Source organism: Theobroma umbraticum, unplaced genomic scaffold, assembly GCF_002168275.2.
Source record: "Theobroma umbraticum cultivar Fairchild unplaced genomic scaffold, ASM216827v3 scaffold_89.0, whole genome shotgun sequence".
Taxonomy (NCBI): Eukaryota; Viridiplantae; Streptophyta; class Magnoliopsida; order Malvales; family Malvaceae; genus Theobroma; species Theobroma umbraticum.
The window spans coordinates 1,051,367-1,071,826 of record NW_018397271.1 but is presented as its reverse complement, the minus strand read 5'-3'; the positions used below and the strand labels follow the sequence as shown (position 1 = coordinate 1,071,826).

The window sequence follows — 20,460 nt, the reverse complement described above, 5'->3', positions numbered from 1 at the left end:
TGAGACAAATTGCCTATAAAATCTACCCAACTTATTTACATTAAATACTATTTAAGTAAATGTCCTCATTTTTACATTTTTCCTTTTGCTCTCCATTTGCTTAAGATATTTCACGTAAATAAGCAAACACACCCTTGTTTGGATTCTATAAAAATATATAAAAAAAATCAAAATCTATAAAATCAAAATCTAATTTTGGTTTAAAGAACAAAATTGGAAAAATTTGATTTAAATTTGCAGCTTTTATTTACCATAGCAAACGTACTCCAAAATTATGGAAAATTCAGTTTTGGTTATCTCAATATCAAGGGAACGATTATCGTCACTTTTTATTTCTAAAAGATTATTTCATAAAAATAACATATTTTGACCCCTTTCAAACTTAGAAAAAATTTATGCTTCAACAATAACAGCTAATGGAGGTGAGAATGAATTCTTTTTAAAGTTAAAATTAAATTTGATCTTCAAAACATGAAATCTAAATGCTCACCTAAGGATTTCCTTATTTATTCTCTTACATCAAGGTGGGGTTTCACAATGTCCATTATGGTTGTAATACAACAAAAACACCAAGGAAATGGTCTGAAAAGATTACCTAGCAAAGTGATGCAGCAATCACAATGGCAAAACCACTTTGAAGAACATAGTACACCACAAAGAAGTGGAAGAACCAAAGCCACCCAAGAGTTTGACCTCTAATGGTCTCAAACACAATTGCACTTAAACCTTTACCAAGGTAGGAGCTTTCAACTACACTTTGTGCTAGCAAAATGAACTTGTCCTTTTTCACCTACTCACTCTTTGGCTGAACCATGAGAGAATTTCTTCTCAAAGAATTCTCTCTCAAGTGGTGGTAGCTAAAGAGGTTTTTCTCTATTACTTTTTGACAACAGTTTTGTCTAACTGAAAAAAAAAACTATATGTGAGGAATAGTTAAAAATGACTTTTATGCCTAGGTAAAATTAACTTTGTAAATTACAATTAAGACCTTAATATTATAACCATTTATAATATCGACTCAATACTTAATTAAATTATTTTAATTAAGTCCTTTGGAGATTAAAATCGAGTGTATGATTTAAGTCCAACATAAATCGTCACACTCCCAATTTAATCTATAGTGCAACTTATTACGTATGACCCATTAAGTTCCTAACATGTTGGCAATGAAATTGAATTATAATCTTTATTAATTAAATTTAAATTAATTAAATCAATTTCATAGATCAAGATTTGCATCTAACAATACATCATGGCCACCCAATTGTTAGGAAAGTCAAAAGGTTCTTTAGCAACCTTTAGAGCACAATCCATCAGTGTAGTTCATTACCTCATCATATATCCTAGAGACAATAAGAGAATAGTATAGTGTCTACTCTTATTGATCTTATATTCATTCTTGAAGTTATGTCATTAGCATTACAGAAACTTATGAAACTTATTTCATAATTTCAAAGTCCCCTTGGCCAAGGACTTCAGTAAGTTAATTCCAACCAAGAAATATTAGGATATGTTCATTGAATCACTCGAGACAATGATTCCTTTCTTGACCACTCATTTGCCATCACATGCTTCATGCTATAACTAACCATATCTTGATTTGGCATCCTTGGTAGAACTCATAGGTATATGATCAAATATATAGCACTTTACAGATAAGACAACTTGGTATCTCAAATCTAACGAGTATTTACAAGATTGATAGATGACAAATATTTGCGTAGACACTAGACTAAAATACCAAATGCATTTCTCATGTTGGGTGAACTTGTTCCAAGAAAAAGCACTTAATTTCTAGTTTCAAGTATCTCTATACTTCAACCTATGAGATCGATTGTTGCTTACTTCTGAGTAAGGAACGTAGAATATGCCAATCTCTAAGCATTATTGATGTATACTCTCAATGATACATTTATTGGAAATATTTAGATATTATGCTTTAATGAATAGGGATCTCATAATTTTAACTCATTACAAATTCCTTTGCAAGGCATATTAATCTCATGGACTTCATCCAATAGACTCATGATCATCATAGTCAATATCTTATTAATGAATGAAAACCTCTAATCATTCAATGTAAATGATATTATTGTAAGATTGGAACTAAACCTCGACCAATCCAATTGGTTGCAAGGCTCATTCCAACAAGATTCCCTTTTCAACAAATTAACTGGAGTGGTTTTGAAATTAACCTTTGGAAGTAATAATTAAACACTACCAAAAATAAAGTTGTAAGAGATAAAACAGAGATGGTGGCTCTGTTCCTCCCTTTCTATCTGACATAACACAAAATGGGTCTTCGAAACTCACCTCTTTCAATTAAGAGATATATACATTTATTATTGAAAAAGATATATACATTTATTAATATGAAAACTACATGTGTATTTCAATGTTTTGACAATATCAATGTCAAATATAAAAATAATTAAAAAAGACAACTTAGAAAAACAAACTAACCTAACTTTAATTGTCCAATTATCATGTCTATCTGCATTAGCATGCAGCCCACCCTTGTTTTTAATATGACACTTTGCCTCCCTTTTTCTCTCTCTTTCTTCTATAATTAAAATTTTTAGCTACAAAATAACATATGCCACTTCTATTGTCAGTTGAGTTTTAAACTCTACAAATGTGTAAGAAATATTGTTGCATATCCTTTTATTTATCATATCAAATTATTGCTTTTTTAAATATACTTTAATAAAATATATACCAACCCTCTAACTTCGCTTGTAGAGATTTAAAACTCCATTAAGGATGTATAAGATAATAGTGATGTAAACTATAAAGAGCAATCTTCCCACTCCTTTATTTCTTTGTCAAAGAATAGTTTCTAAATTTTCAAACTTTCCTAAAGAGGAATGACATTTTATTAGTTTTAGATTTTTTTTGCTTCAAATTTTTTATTAGTTTTAGATTAATGCAATCAGTCTACGATTGGCAAGAGCAAAAAGTTTTCACTTAAAAGCAACTTTGCGATTTGATCAAAGTTTGGAGGATGATAGATTAAGAGAAATGACCTATGAATAATAGGTCCATCGAAGGTGTTTTTTTTTATATATATGAAAAACGTTTCCTATATTTTCATAGACTGTGCATTGCTTTGTAATAAATTTATCATTGAAAGTCGTAATTACTATTTAATGCCATTTACTAGAGCAATCCTTGTGCTATTGCAAGAGTTAACTAGGATATAGGTGGTCGTTTCCGTAAGTTAATTCTAATGGTTTTATAATTAACCTTCAAAAGTAATAATTAAACACTACTAGAAAAAATAAGTTTGCAAGAAATAAAACGGTGGTGGTGGCTCTGTTCCTTCCCTTCTATTTGACCAAACACAAAATGGGTCTTCCAAACTCACTTCTTCCAATTAAGAGATATATAAATTTATTAATATGAAAACTACATGTGTATTTCACTGTTTTGACAATATCAATATTAAATACAAACAGAAGGTTAAATTATGCAATTAGTGCTTGTATTATACAAAAAGTATAGATTTAGTCTTTATACATTAATTTGTGTGAATTGGGTCCTTATACTTTGTTAATTTGTTAATTTCAATCTTTAACTTTAACACTGTTAAAATTGACTATTAAATATGTTGACGTGGCATTTTGACCAACCTGACATGACACTAATAGAGATGACATGGCATAGTGCTAAAATGACAAAATGTTTACTTGGTAAGAAATGTTAACTCTCCACGTGAGTTTAACAAAAAATTAAAAGAAACACTTTAATAGTAAATTAAAAATGAAATGAGATTAATAAAAAATGATTAAAAACTTCAGAAAAAGAAAACAATTACGAGAGAAAGAAAAAAAATCTACTGTCAAAGAGGGAGAATCAACTGCATTGATGTTCAATGACATGGAAAACATGAATGATGAAGATGATGACTAGTGGATAGTAGTCGAAAGGATTGCATCTCAAGTTGAGCTTACGCACTTAAGCTAATTCAAGGATTAAAACATATTTTAACTAAATATTTCAACTTTTGCCTGATGGGAGATAATCCCCAAAGCAAAAATTAGTGAAGGAATCTCGATTGATGTGCTGCCAATTGCCAAATATCCAAACAAGACTACCACCTTATGATTGTAGGAGATGATACAGGAATAGGGGCTTGTACAGTTCTACGAATCTTTAACTTGACAAGCTAATGTATTAATGAAATTTTCTTGTCTATAGGTACTTAACATACTCTCTGAAGAACTAGAGCCCATAATCTAATAAATCTAGTGCTGAGGCTTTACCTTACGTTGGCAAATAAAACCAGGCGTCTAAGAACATTCAGTTAGTGCTCATTTGGCTTGGCTTTTTTTCAGCTTATCTATCTCTTAAAAGCAAAAGTCAGGCCAAACATAAATTTTGAAAAGCTCTTAAAAAAAAGTAACTTTTTTTAAAAGAATAAAATTTTTAAAAAAAGAGCTTTTGGAAAAGCTCCTATGAGGAGCTTTTTCTTCTCTTTTTTTTAAAAATACAAAAAAAAATTTATTTTTGTTTCAAAAATATCCTCATCTGTTAAAAATAATTACAACATAACTCTCTCAAAAAAAGAAATACCCTTTACAATAATTTTAACTAAAATTATAACTTATAAAAAATAACTTATAAAAAAAATTTACCAAACAACTTCAGCTTAATTCTAAAAGCTATTATTTTTCATAAAAGCTTTATAATAGCTTTTAAGCTAGAAAAAAGCTAGGCCAAACAGGCTCTTAATTTTTCAATTTTAAATGGATATAGAAATGATATAATTTGTAAGAGTTACCTTCAAACAATAAAATGTATACAAAATTTTGATTTTTTAAAAAAAACCTACTTATGAATTTGGAATTGACAATAGGAAAAATAATGGTTTTTCTTTTGAAGATTCAACTAGTTTTGAATCAGTAATTATTGATTTAAAATTTAACTAGTTAATACAAAGACTTTGCTTCAATCTCATCTAATTTTTAATTTAGGGTTAGAGTGTATGTTTTAATTTCTTTATTAAACTCACATGGAGAGTTAGTATTTTTTTACCAGATAAATGTTTTGCCATGTCAGTATTATCTCACGTTAACTCTATCAATGCCATGTCAGGTTGGTCAAAATGTCTCGTCAACATATTTAAGGGTCAATTTAAAAATGTTAGAGATAAGGATTAAAATTAATAAATTGACAAACTATAAAAACCCAATTCATATAAATTATTGTACAGGGATTAAATCTATATTTACAGAGTATGATGACTAATTGTATAATTCAACTTAAAAATAATTAAAAAAAAGTCAACTTCAAAAATCAAACAAAACTAACTTTAATTGTCCAATTATCATGTCTAGCTAAGTTAACGTGAAGCCTGCCCTTGCTTTTAATATGACACTTTATCTCCCTTTTTTTGCTCCAAAATTTTTATTAGTTTTAGATTAATGCAATCACTCTATGTCTGGCAAGAGTGAAGAGCTTTCACCAAAGAGGAGTCAAAGAGAGTCCAAATTCTCTAGTTGTGATAGGTTAGGATAATATAGGCTATATTAATTATGCTAAATAACCAACACAACAGAGCAAAAGTAGCTACTCAATAATCAACGAAAATGTTTATATTAGTTAAGAACCATAAAATGCAAAAGCATGCCTAACTTTATTGAAGTGGTGTTTGCCAGAGATAAGGTTTACGAATACCATGTGTCCAGATTAGTCATTTTTCAATGGCTCGATTTCTTTTTTTATTTTGTTTTTGCTTTACAAAGCTTAACTTTATTAACCAGAGCAGTTATTCATACCTAAATTTGGGGACAAAATGGAAATATCTTGAAAGCAAACTTAGCTCACTTTCTATAAATGCCAATGCAGAAATCCCCTTAAGGCATCAAAGTGCACTATACCAGCAGCTTTTCATCTTTAAAAAGAGATTTTAAAATGTCTAAAGGAGTTTCAATAGCAACTCTTTCTGCTCTAATCCAATCTGCCGAACTGCTTGAAAACAATCGTCGTTTGGCAGGTCTTCATACCACCATCTAGGGTTACCGTTTTCTCTTATATGCCTCAAACTCTTTGGTAATTTATAGTTACATGTTGAAAATACTTTGATTTTGGACGTGGAAAATATTAATTTGCATTGCCGAATTGATATCTTCTTATTTTTGGTGTCTAAGAGAATGATGACAAGCAAGGACATCACAAGCTGAAGAATGAATTGGAAAAGATGATAATGGCTGAGGTTGATAAACCCTTCGAGAAATTAAAGTTGATTGATGTCGCAACGTGTTGGGTCCAGAAACTCGATCGCTAAACGTGAAATACTTGGGGAACTTAGGGAGTCGCCACCAATCTTTTTTTTCTAGGTATGATTGGCCACTTAATAAATTTGTTCTCTTCGACGAAATCCTGAATCAATTTTTAAGTCAATTTAAAGAACAATAATTGGTCTACGTATTTTATTTAGAGTTGGGTTCGGAAGTACGGTTACACACAGGGAAGGATTAGCACCTCTATAATGCTCGTCCCACGAACGGTACCATTTAATCATACATTATCCTAACCCATTAATTTTATTTTTATGTTTCCTTAATTTGATTCATTTGATTCATCTTTTATTCTATTAACAAATTAAAAACATTTTGTTTGGTTTTTTCTAGTGTTTGACGTACATGTGATGCAATTGTGACATGCAAGGCATAAAATCGAAATAATGCCAAACAAAAACCTTTTATTAAGTGTACTTTTCGAATCCACCCATCATGTTGGTGGGATCTGAGAGTATCTTCTCACCTAGAGAAAATGTTCGATAAACTCACTTTCGTAAGTTTAACGAATAGATCCCATTATTGAGGTAATCGTTTGCAAGTACAAACAACGTTTTCTTGAATGCAAATCCTAATAGGAGCAAAAGTTTTTTTATTAAAGATATTTTTTCAAACCCTCCCATCGTACTGGTGGGATCTAAAGGTATCTTTTCACCTAGGGAGTTAACCGAAGATACTTGCCTTCGCAAGCTCACTCAGAAAGTCCCATCATCAGGCGTACACTCATATATGGAAAATCTCTATATGCCATGACATTTAAGAATGCAATAATGGTACGTGATGCACCTATATATTTAATATTTCTTTCTTACCTTTAAAAGAAATTACCATTTCTCTTTGTGTGCATATTTATCATGAAAAATATTTCATATTTATTTATTACTTTTTATAATCATTTCTAATTCATCATGTATTTTTGCTATGCAGGTATCTATTCATTTTACTATATGAAACTCTCCCAAAATCATATTTTTAAACCCAGTATTTTTTATTATCCATAATTATTATTATTCATGCATATGTATTTTATCCATTTTTTGTATTATTCTGATTAATAAATTTATTGTTATCACTAATTTCCTATTTCTTTTATTTGTATATTTTGATTAATTGGTGATTAAGTATGTATAGTTTTTTATTTATTTTAAATTAAGAATATCGAAATTTTGAATTAGGACCCTCCCATCGTAAAAATACATGATCTCTTTCTATAAGATAGCTCTTCAATTTAAGTATCCACACTCGATCAAAATGGATTTCTTCAAGCGTGTAATGTAGGATATGGTTAAGGGTTCTAAAAAAAATGGATATAAAGGCCCAAAACATGTATTTAAATGTGATTAAATGAAGGATCATTTATTACCGCGTAAAGGACTCTTTTAAGACATTTGTCCTTTTTCAAACCATGCTTTTTCCACCATTTTCCCTCTATGCTTTTTCTTTCTCTTTTTCTCTCCTTTTGTTTCATCTTTTTCATCATTCTCTTTATTCATTTTCATTTTCGTCATTTCTTTGTTTGTTTTTTTTTCAATATTTTCATTTTGATAGGTTGAGTTTGAACTTTTTAAAAACTCAAATTCGCATCTACCTCCATGATATTTAAGATGTTTATTTTCCTTTGAAGTGAATCTTCCATCATCCATGCTTTTGATAAAAATTTTCTTTCATAATTGCCCCCAATGTCGCAGGTGACCCTTGGTTGAGGTGTATTTTTAAAAAAAATATTCAATAGGCTCAAAGGGGTAGCAAGTGGATAATTTCTCATTTGTGAAGGGAAAACGAAACATGGCCATTTTTCTTCTCAACTATGGTTACTTGTATTGAAGAGCAATCCCTAGAAAAGAGTAATTTAAAATCAAAGGTTGATTTTCCTTTGTTTTTTCACTTTTGGCACCATTTGAGTGTTTCAAGTGTATAATGTCATTATCAACTTTCCTCGTCATTCTCACTTTTTTATTTTTTTTCTTTTTTTTCTTTTTTCTTCACGGCTCAAGATTGAATCAACCTTTCTAAAATGGAGGGATTCATCAGGAATTTTTTTCCTTAATCAACCACTTAGATGAAGGCATAAAGGACCACCCTTAACAATAAAGATTCCTTAAAAGCCTTCAGAGATCTAATATCAATATCTCTTATCATGATCAACTTTTCATGACAAGAAATACTTTTTCTAAATGAGATAGGAAAAAAAAAAGGTGATATTTTGAAGTAAGGGTTTCTTGGACGTATTGGGTAACCTTGTTATTTTAGTCATCATGCCCCAGAATATAAGTGAAGAAGAAGCTAATGAATTCAAGGTTCACATTTGGTATTCAAATTGAAGAAATTTGAGAGGTTTTGGCATATTAGAGACTTTAGCATAGTCTTGACATTTATTATCCTACCACATTCAGAGTATTTATAAGAGAGCTTGATTTGCTTGATTTTTAAAGAAAGAATTTTGCAAAACGATCAGTTATACATTAGTCATCACCTAGACAAAGATCATTGTCCTTTAATACCACATGATAGGGTTGATGCACTTTGAAAACTATGCTTTTTTTTTTTTTTTGGATTTTAAGTTTTTGAATAACCTGTATTTGACTGGTTTTTGTGTTCCCAAGTGTTTGGAGAAGTGGTTTCGAGAATGTTTGCAAGGACAAGTTCGTTCCAAATAGTAACCATCAATTTTTTCGAGATCATGATCACATTTTATTGCCCAAAAACCTTTTTCCTTCATGCCCCTTTCTTTCTTTCAATTTTTTTTTTCAAGTTTTATGATCTTGAAAACATGTTATGAAAACCTTGATCAACAGAAAGCTTCAAAAATTTTAATTCAGCAAAAACATCAAAGCTTCAATTACAACTTCTGAAGTTTATATTCCTTAACAAAATCCTACTCCTGCCATGCACCTGAAAATAAAAAACTTTTCTTGCAAGCAATTTTTTTAGGACTTGAGACTTTTCTTCAACTTCCTAACAAGAGCTCAATCTATGGTAAAGTTGATTTCCAATGTTCCATAAGCTCAAGAGTTAAAGTGCCATCCTTGATGAGATTTTCAATTTTCTCCTTCAATTGCCTACACTTCTCCTTTGAGTGTCCAATTGCCCCCATATGATAATCACATTTAACATTAAGGTTATAATTCCTTATCGATGGGTTTGGAACTGTCTTTATTGGCACAAGACTAAGGTATTGATGCTCAATTAGTAGGGGTAAAAGCTTAGAGATTGGCATAGGCAATTGGCAAAGGTTGGGTTTTGGCAATGATTGAGGCATAAGTGGAGGTGTGGGTGCTCTTGGATGAAAAGTTTGTAGTGGAATTGGTTGATATGGATATAAGTTATGAGAAATATGATTTAAGGTGGGGTAGGAAGGTTGAAGATAGTATGGATTGATGCCCCATGGTTGCCCTTCACATGTAATAACTTGTGCCTTCCTTTCCCTTTCCTTTGATGCATTACATTTTTCCATGCTACAAGCATTGTTCTCTCCAATTTTACCTTTCTTAATTGCATTCTCAATCATTTCTCTTGAAATCACTATATCGGTGAACTTGTTGGTAGCGTTGTCGATTAACTTATCATAGTATGGTGGCTGCAAAGTACCAATAAACAATATTGTTGTTTCTTTTTAAGTGAGAGGTGGTTGAACCTGTGCAGCAACATCTCTCTATCTTTGAGCATATTCCTTAAAACTCTCAGTGTCTTTCTTTTCCATGTTCTGCAAAAAAAGCCTATTTGGGGCCATGTCCATAACATGTTTGTATTAAACTAGGAATGCTCTTGCAAGATCTTTCCACAAACTAACATGATTCCTATCCAATTGAACATACCATTTAGCTGCACATTTTGTTAGGCTATTTTGGAAACAATGGATCAAGAGTTTATCATCATTTGCATGTGTAGCCATATTTTGACAATACATTGCTATATGGCCCTTTGGACATTTGGTTCCATCATATTTTTCAAAATCTGGTACTTTGAACTTAGGTGGAATAATCACATTAGGTAACAAACACAAGTCTATTGCATCCATAGAACCATAGATGTCTTTCCTTTTAATGGCTTTAAGGCGCTCATCCAAAAGGTCATGCTTTTGTTGCATTTTCACTTATTCCCTTAGCTCAGAAGAGTCCACTCTCAATTTTTCTTGCTTTCCAGGGTTGTCTAAGTCAAAAATAAGAATTGGGTCAGAGAAATTTGCCCTCGAAATTGGCATAGTTTGCCCTTTCACTAGCAATTGGCTTTTTCCTTTCAAACCCGACAATCCTTTGAAAAACCCTTCCTTTTTACTAGTAACCATCATCTCCATTAACTTTTCTAACTGTTCCCTTATCTCTTCATGATATTTCTTGATCTTGTCCATTTGTTTTGACTACTCATCTCCCATGATTCTAACTTGAATCCACGTATCACACAAATAACAAATGGGTTCCCTTGAGCTTTTATCTTTTCATAAGATAGAAACAAATTAGATTTGAATGATAAATTCTACATTGCTAAAGATCTTTCTAAATATACTCTTTCTTTGTCCAAAACTTGGAAAAGATATTTTATCCTATGAAACCAATAACATTGTCGCCTCTCCTTCCATTGTATGTAGAGACGTTAAATGATGCTACTTACAAAAGGTGGATGAATGATGAATGCATGTGTGTCAAAATCAATAGATGTTTTAATGCATGATAGGATGATTTATGAGTCAACAGATGATGAATGATTTAAGGTGCTTCTTAATCATGATGAGATTACACATTTATTTTTCCATTAATCATTTTCTTTTTTCTTTTTTTTTTTTTGAAAGTAATGAAAGAAATGAAGGATCCCTATCTTTTTTATTTCTCTTTCTTTTCCTTTCCTTTTTTACGAGATAAGAAAATAGAAAGAAATATCATTTTTATTCTTTTTTTATTTTCATAATTTTTAAAGGACAAAAGAAATAAAAGAAAAGACTTTGTTTTTTTTACTTCCTTACTTTTTCTCTTTTTTTAAAAAACATCACTTGAAGGAAATAACTCTGTTTTTGTTATTTATTTTAGATACATATTTTAGACTAATCAAGATGCCATTTAAAGAGAAAAAGTTAAAATTATTGTCAATAGTGACATATTCATCTGCTCTACAATTCCTCATTTTTTCATTTTTTTCCATTATTTCCATAATGTTATGCAAGAAATCAAAATAGAGAGAAGGAGAAATATTCCTTCATGTGTTCCTATTTAAGGGTACCTCCTTCACAGTATGTTGGAATGGCTTGACCTAAAGGACAGCTACTCATAGTTTTCTACATGCTGAGCTTTGGTTTTGCTTGGAGTTAAGGGTTCCCAATCGTTCCTTACTGTCGTCCACATAGACTAGTAAGGCACCTCGATCCTCATCCATTACAGGCTTCAAACGAACTAGGTTTGATCTGGTTGGAAGTTTTCACTAGTCCATGCGGAGGTTATGACCTCATGAGAGCGTAGCTACTTAACCCCCTCCTAATTTAGGACAAAGCCTAAGTAGAAGGCTTATGCACGAATGCAAAATGTATCGTGTGTGTGAGGAAATAAACTGACCTTTAACCACTCATCATATGCCCCTCTATCCTTAAATCCCCGTAATTGTTAAAAGCAATACAATGACAATAATAGAATAAATAAATGCATCAAACAAAAGTATGCAAAATGAATCATTAATACTAAAGGAAATACTAAATTATTAAAGGCTTAGGATAACTTATTATTAATTAATGGCACGACTCTCTAAGCTTCCCTAGTGGAGTCGCCAAGTTGTCGTAACATGTTGGGTCCAGGAACTCGATCCCTAGACGTGATATACTTGGGGGGCACTTAAGGAGTCGCCACCAATCTTTTTTTTTCTAGGTGTGATTCGCCACCTAATAAATTTGTTCTCTTCGATGAAATCCTAAATCGATTTTTAAGTCCGCCTAAAGAGTAATAACTAGTCTACGGATTTTGTTTAGAGTTATGTTCGGGAGTACGGTTATGCATAGGGAAGGATTAGCACCCCTATGACGCTCGTTCCACGAACGATACCATTTAATCATATATTATCTTAACGCATTAATTTTATTTTTATGTTTCCTTAATTTGATTCGTTTGATTCATCTTTTATTCTATTAACAAATTAAAAATATTTTGTTTGGTTTTTTCTTGTGTTTGATGTACACGTGATGCAATTGTCACATGTATGGTGTAAAATCAAAATAATGCCAAATGAAAGCCTTTTATTGAGTGTACTTTTCAAATTCACCCATCATGCTGGTGGGATCCGAGAGTATCTTCTCACCTAGAGAAAATGTCCGATAAACTCACCTTCACAAGTTTAACGAATAGATTCCATAATCGGGGTAATCATTTGCAAGTAAAAACAACATTTTCTTGAATGCAAATCTTAATACGAGCAAAAGCTTTTTTATTAAAGATATTTTTTTGAACTTTCTCATTATACTGATGGGGTCTGAAGGTATCTTTTCACATAGGGAGTTAACTGACGATACTTACCTTCGCAAGCTCCCTTTGAAAGGCCCATCATCGGGCTGATACTCGTACATGAAAAATCTCTATATGCCATGACATTTAACAATGCAATAATGGTACGTGATGCACCCATAAATTCAATATTTCTTTCTTACCTTTAAAAAAAATTACCATTTTTCTTTGTGTGCATATTTATCATGAAAAATATTTCATATTTATTTATTGTTTTTTATAATCATTTCTAATTCATCATGTATTTTTGCTATGCAGGTATCTATTCATTTTATTATATGAAACTCCCCCAAAATCATATTTTTAAACCCAGTATTTTTTATTACCCATAATTATTATTATTTATGCATATGTATTTTATCCATTTTTGTATTATTCTGATTAATAAATTTATTGTTATCATTAATTTTCTATTTCTTTTATTTGTATTTTTTGATTAATTAGTGATTAAGTATGTATAGTTTTTTATTTATTTAAAATAACGAACATCGAAATTTTGAATTAGGACCCTCCCATCGTACTGGTGGAGTCTTAATCGAAATCCCTAACCTAAGGAAATTCACTCGAAATTGTAACTTCTTGCATTCCAAATGGATATCCCATCATCGGCCAGATTTGATATTCTCTCCATGTATTTTTTATATTTAATAACTTCATGCTAAGTACCATCCTTTTATTTATTTATTTATATGATTTACATAACTAAACATTTCATTTCTATTATGTACCTAGCTTACTCTTTTTTCATTAAATATATTTTATGTTTACTTCTATTTATTTGACTCACTTTCATATGATTATCTATTTTAATATTATTTTCACTCCTTATCTTTTTTTTTTTCTGAAAGTTCGCTCCTTATCTAATATATCTTTTTATGACTAAATATCCAACACATATATATGCCTCTTTTTTCACATCTTTCCATTTTTTCACCTAGCTAAATTAATTCTTTTATAATTAGATATCATTTTACCTATTTAAATCTATTTTTTGGTGCTAAACATTTACTTATTCCCTACATATTTATGTTCATAACCTAGCTCTATTATTATTATTTAGGTTTTTTTTTTACTTTACATCTTTTGCATAACAATACCTATTCTTTTGTAGCTAAACATTTAATTTTGGTTCATGATTTTCTTTTTTGTCTCTTACTTTGTCTCCCCATCCTAAGTCACTATATAATATTTTTTCAGATTATTTGCATTAATTCCACTCTTTAAATCATAGTTTTAACATAATAATTTGGGTCACCTATAAAAAATTAGCCCACATCAAATCCACACAATATCAAGGAAGAGCTTTACCTTGTTTGGGGTAGGAATGGCCCAAGTCAGAAGAGGCCCAAGAAGGAAAGCAAGCTTGATGCACCAGCCCACTTATTCCTTTGCAAGATGCACCGTTTGGTGCTTGTTGTGATGGCTTGAGAACCCCTCAAAACGATGTCGTATCAGCACTAAAGCATCTCAACCCTAACTATAAAAGCCTTTGTTTTCCTTCCATTTTCTCTCTCTAGTTGTCGTTTCTCTCTTCTCTCTCTACGATTCTCCTCTTCAACCTATCTTTCTCTCTTTCTTTTTAGGCAACTTTCTTTTTCTTTGTCGTCGGTCTTCTTTTCTCTCTTTTCTTCTTTCTTTTCCATTTATTTTCTTTTTCTTTTTTTCCTTCTCCTTTTCTTTCTCTTCTTCTCATTTCTCCCCTTGCCACTGGCTTTCCTTCCAACTGATGTTTCTTCTACCATCTCCCTCTCTTTCTTTTTCTTTTTCTTCTTCCTAATCGAACCTAACCCACAAAAAAAAATCCGCTTCTATCCTCTCTCACTACCCGAACCCACTAGCTTTCTCCTCTTTTTTTTATGCCTTTTTTTTGTTATGATTTTTTGATTGATTTTTTATGGTGGCTACGGTAGTTGGCTGATAGAATTTGGAATTTTTTTATTTGCAGGTTTTTGTTGCTCGAAGAAAATGGAATATTTTTGTGGTTGGATCTGGTTTTTTTTGGTTGCCTTCCTCCCCTTTCAAAACCGATAGCCACCTCTTGTTTAAAAATTGGATTGTCCAAATTTTTAGACAATCTAGAGGTGAAATCATGCTCCTTTAAGCATGATTTCACAAGACTCTGGCACACAAGGGGAGTTGGTGGCTGGAGGTAACCACTCCCCTCAAATCCAACTACTTGTCCAGGGCATTAAAGGCCCCGTAATGATGCAAAGAAGAGGGGAGCTGAGCACACGCTCAGTCTTTCCCTGTTCACTCTCTTTTTTGTTTTTCATTTTGTTATTTTTTAATTTAATTAAATTTTATTTATTATTTATTATTATTTTCAAAAAAGGTGTCTACAATTGATGCAATCCAATGCTTAGGATTTTCGTATCATTTTGGAAAAGAGATTGATTTAGTGCTACAGCAAATGCAATTGTCCCTCAACGAATGTGGCATTGGGGTCAATGATGAGGACCTTTATACAATTTCTCTCAAATTTTTTCTTCTTTAGCAGAATGGTTATAAAATGTCATGTGATATGTTATACTTGTTTTTCTACATTTATGGCCAAAACTTGACTATTTGAGAACCAATTGAGGTTTTGTTTGATTTCCTGTGCTTATAAAACTAATTGGAGTTTAGAAAATTTATACTAAAAAAGACTTGATTTTATTTAATTTGCATGGGGCAAGAAATTTTTGATGAGTTTTTATTGAGAAAAATCCAATTGTAATCCAAACCGTGGTTTTGAAACACAAGTAAAGTGAATTAGGATGTTTTTATCTTATTAATTATCAATATTGTTTCAAATACCATTAGTGATATTTAAATTACATATGGTAATATGTCAAACTTTGGTGAGACTTGAAGAACATTTAATTTCTTCATGTTAATTAAGTATTGAATTTAGTACCTTCCCTTGATTGAGCAGAAGCATTCAACAAGTTCAAAGATGACAAAGGAAACTTCAAGGTGTCATTGAAAAGTGATGTGAAAGGCTTGCTAGGATTATGCGAAGTTGCTCATATACATATGCATGGAGAACATATATTGGACAAAGCACTTGCTTTCACCACCACTCATCTAGAGTTTGCAAAAAAAACTAGCATAGATTAGTACCCCCTTTCAGCACTAGTCTCCCATGCCCGAAAACGACCCATTCGCAAGGGACTGCAATGTTTGGAAGCTAGGCGATTCATTTCCATATATCAAGAAGATAGTTTACATGACAAAACGTTATTGAAATTTGCAAAATTGGATTTCAACTTATTACAAAATTTGCACAAGGAAGAGCTAAGCAAGATTTCTAGGTAATTAACTCCTTAATCCTTTTATATGAATTGCTTTACAATTTTCTCTAAGCAACACTACTTAAATTTGATCTTAAAGGAATGATAAATAATGATAGTTGTGCCAATGGTGCATTTCAAGAGGTGGAAAGATTTAGATTTTGTGACAAAACTACCTTTCGCAAGAAATAGATTGGTTGAAGGTTACTTTTGGACTTCGGGAGTGTACTTTGAGCCTTAATAATCCTTTGCTAGACAGTTATTGATAAAAACAATAGTCATGGCATCTACTATGGGTGATATATATGATGCTTATGGTACATTTGAAGAACTTCAACTGTTTACAAATGCAATTGAGAGGTCGAGAATATATAACTTTATTATAATTAAGTTCTTTGGTATCTTCAAATTATAGCAGAACTTGATTGACTCTTAGATTTCAAAACTTTAACTCGAATTTTTAGGTGGGATACTAAATGTATGGATCAACTCCTAACAAGCATGAAATTGTTTTACAAGGCACTCCTAGATGTTTATAAAGAAATGGAGGAAGTGATGACAAAACAAAGGAAATCATACCGTGTCCAATACGTGAAAGAAGCAATAAATTGACGCTAGCCCTATCTCATTTAAGATTTTCATGAAATAAATATTTTTAAAAAGGATATCTTTAGTCCAAAAATTATCTTTTAAAAAAGACAAAGAAAAACTTCATATATATGCTAACCAATATGAAACTGATACATACGCTCTTTAACTTTTTTTATTTCCAAGATGAAACAATTATCTCAAGCATATTTTATTGAGGCTAACTGGTACCATGAAAACTATGTACCAACAATGGAGGAGTACAAGACCAACGCATTAGTATCTTCTGGCTACATCATGGTTACAATCACATCTTTTGTTGAAATGGGAGACATTGTGACCAGAGATATCTTTCAATGGGCATCTAACAATCCTAAGATTGTTAGTGCATCAACGATAATTGCCCGTTTCATGGACGATATCGTTTCAGACAAGGCAATACAGTATACATATCGTTTGCTATTTACCTTTTACTTTTTTCAAGATTGCAACTTAAAAAAACAAATAATAAAAAAAATTCAATGTCATCTATTTGATCAAAGATCAATGTATAACTAAGAAGCATGAAAAGATAACATATAATTCAATAAAAACCATTTTACATAAAGACTAAAATCACGCCTTTATCAATCACACAATTTTCCCCATATATTTATTTAGAAATTAATTTTATTATGAAGTATGAGCAAGAGAAAAGGCATGTTGCATCAGCCATTGAGTGCTACATGAAGCAACATGGGGTTTTAGAAGAAATGGCATGCAATGAGTTCAACAAGCAAATTGAGAATGGTTGGAAGTATATAAATGAGGAATTGATAAGGCCACCAGTTGGGGTTCCAATGCATGTCTTTACACGGATTCTTAATCTTGCAAGGGTGATGGATTTACTTCACAAGGAAAGAGATGGATACACACACATTGGAAAAGCCACAAAGGGTGTAATCACTTCATTGCTGACTGATCCAGTTCTAATATGAGGAAAAATTGATATGAAAAAACTAAGTAGCGAAATTGTCCAAGCTATTATTAATTTGAAATATTTTGGTAGATTGCTTGAGTTTTTCAATATAATAATAGAATAATATAAGTACAATACTCAAAAAGGTCTTTAAACTATTTAGAAAAATTCAAATAAAATCTTATTATTTTAATGTGTCCAATCAAGTGTTCGTACTTTTATTTTGAGCCAAATAAGTCCTTATATTATTTTGAGCCTAATAAACTCTAATACCTAACAGATGACTTAGTCAAAATGCCACTTGTCATTCTATACTATGTGATGGTAATGTGGCATGTTAACAAGTTATAATAGATGATAATGTAGTATGATGATGTTGCATGATGACATGATTATGTGATATTTTTCACCCTTCACATCAATGCCTCAAAGGCATAAAGTGATTAGTAGCATTTTGACTAATGCCAATTAGTCAATCAATAGTTATAAGGGATTATTTGACCTAAAATGAAAGTATAAGGGCTTGATTGAATGCAATAAAAAAATAAAGACTTATTTGATTTTTCTTGAATAATTTAGGGACTTCTTCAAGTATTATGCCAAAATCATTCTATTATGTCATTTTATGCATGTTTGAGCTCATCTTAATTAATTTGTTTTCATGTCATTGGTGTTTTTTCCATAAAATTTAAGAGTTCCTTATACCAAAAGGATATTGAGATTAGCATATAGAGATACTCAAAGGATAAAGATCAAAAGAAAGGAACAAAAAAATGCTCAAAATCAAGACATGATCACATAAGTGTAACCTAGTTATGAAAATAACAGAATAATCTTAAAATAGTCACCCAAGATCTTACACAATCAATAAAAAAAAAAAAAAAGAAATCAAGCACACTCAGAAGAACACAAGAAATTTACGTTGTCCCATCTTCGTTAGAAATGTTATCTCAATAATTATGTGGAAATATCCAAGAAAAAGGGGAATTGGATTTCTAAAAATTATTGTTTTTCAAATCAAATTTCCAATAAAGGCAAGCCAAAACAATTTTCTCAAACTTGTTTTTTTATCAAAGTGTGCCAAAAGTATTTTGAAAAGTAAATTAAAGAATGAATAAGTTAGAATGAATTTTCAAAACTGTTCAAAGTAAAGTAAAATGCACAAGTGTAAATAGTGAAGAATAAAGAGAAAATGCACAAGGAATTTATAGAGGTTTGGCCCTTCCTTGATGCCTACATCCTTTCCATTAGCAAGCTAAAGAGTTTAATCCAATATTGATCAAAATCAATTCAATGCCATTTTAATGTTCAAGAATAACCATTGCCTTTTCAAGGTTCAAGCACAACTTCTATGTTTTTTCAAGGTGAATGCACAACCTCTAAACATTACCTTTGAAAGTCTAAGGTATAACCTCTTTTTTTCTTACAAAAGGAAAACAAAGATACCTCTAAAAAGTTAATTTTGCTTAATAAGTACAAGATTGAAAGTGATGAATATCAATAAGGATGAATGCATAATGATAAGAATGGAAGCTCAAGAAATGTATAACACAAATAAGACAAGGATGTTTGATTAAGGATTTTTTACCTTGCTTTTTAGCTTGATTTCTTTTTCTTTCCCTTCGTGTTCTTCATTAACTTCTTTCTTGGAGGATATGGGTCTTTTCTACTCAATTCTCCTATATAAATGCATTGAAGAAAGAGTATTTATACTTGGGGACATCTTTGGAGCTGTTGGGGGTCTTGGAATGAGAAAATAATTATTTCTTACATGGAAATCATGCCCCACGATCACTAACCAATGATATTTCTACTGCGAGAAATTTAATTTCTAGAAAGAGGTATCGATACCTTTAAAGGAAGTATTGAAACTTTTTAGGCAGAAGCATTTTGTTTAAAATATATCAATAGCTATAGCCTACATATCGATACTTGTAGCTCACCTTTGATATTTTAGCATGCTATTTAAAATGCGTTGATACTTTTAATGGTTAGTATCAATGCCTACAATTCAACACTTTGATTTTGACTTTCTATTTCAAATGTATTAATAGCTCATTCAATGATATTGATACTTGCCGGAATGTATCAATACCTTATTCAAAGGTATTGAAACTGGCAACTTAAATCCTAGAATTTAAAGTGTTTGAACCTTTTGTCTTGCATAAACGCTTAACCATTTTAGTTTAACATGTCAACAGATTTTTTTACTTAAGCAAAGACATAATTAAGAAATTTTGATCATTTGATTTTGTCATTACAAAATGTAGAATCAATTGTAAAGTTAACAATCTTTCTCTTGTTTATATGACAAAACTATGAGCGAAATTTGGTTAGTATCCTTAATAAAACTCCCCCTGATTTTAATAATATGAGCATTCTTTGAAATGTTAAGATTTTAACAAGGAGATGGTTTTAAAATTGATGGAAAAATTTAAACAACTCCCTCTTTTTGTTGCTTGGTTCATAAAACTATATTCACAAGTGAACGCTATAGGGTTCCAAAGGTTCTAAAGGCTACAAGTTAAAATTTTTCTTGTAAAAGACTTTTGCAAATTTGCTCTTCAATATTTGTCCCCCTTTTCGTTATATCAAAAAGGAAGAAAAACAAGAGCTTATCTTGTAAGAACATAAAGTATTTCAAAAATCAATTTAAAGCTCACAATATACAAATTGATAAACAAAATCAATTGCGAAGGTTAAAGTCGTTTTAAAGCTCATTTTATCAATTGGTAGTGAGAGATATTATGGGCAATCAAGTAGATATTAATCATGTTAATCAACTAACCATATTGTTAAGAGTTAATATTGAATTTAAAATTTTGTACAGTAAAATGACTCATTATCAAGCATCAACAATTATT

The 20,460-nt window shown here is 31.0% G+C and overlaps 1 protein-coding gene and 1 pseudogene across 1 annotated transcript; both read left to right on the top strand.

The window, feature by feature from the left end:
- Positions 1 to 15,636: 15,636 nt before the first annotated feature.
- LOC110426579 ((-)-germacrene D synthase-like) lies at positions 15,637 to 16,662 on the top strand (annotated as a pseudogene).
- Positions 16,663 to 16,823: 161 nt separating this feature from the next.
- On the top strand, positions 16,824 to 17,615 carry LOC149526496 (putative terpene synthase 2). Its single transcript, XM_089785314.1, has 2 exons — positions 16,824 to 17,073; positions 17,319 to 17,615. The coding sequence occupies exons 1-2, from the start codon at positions 16,825 to 16,827 to the stop codon at positions 17,613 to 17,615; spliced, it is 546 nt and encodes a 181-aa protein (XP_089641440.1). The 5' UTR covers position 16,824.
- Positions 17,616 to 20,460: the final 2,845 nt, after the last annotated feature.

Bases quoted from the DNA above. Each gene is read 5' to 3' on its own strand.
- LOC149526496 (XM_089785314.1), top strand. From the start codon at position 16,825: ATGAAACAATTATCTCAAGCATATTTTATTGAGGCTAACTGGTACCAT. The intron at 17,074-17,318 runs GCAATACAGTAT...TTTATTATGAAG, and splicing joins ACGATATCGTTTCAGACAAG to TATGAGCAAGAGAAAAGGCA.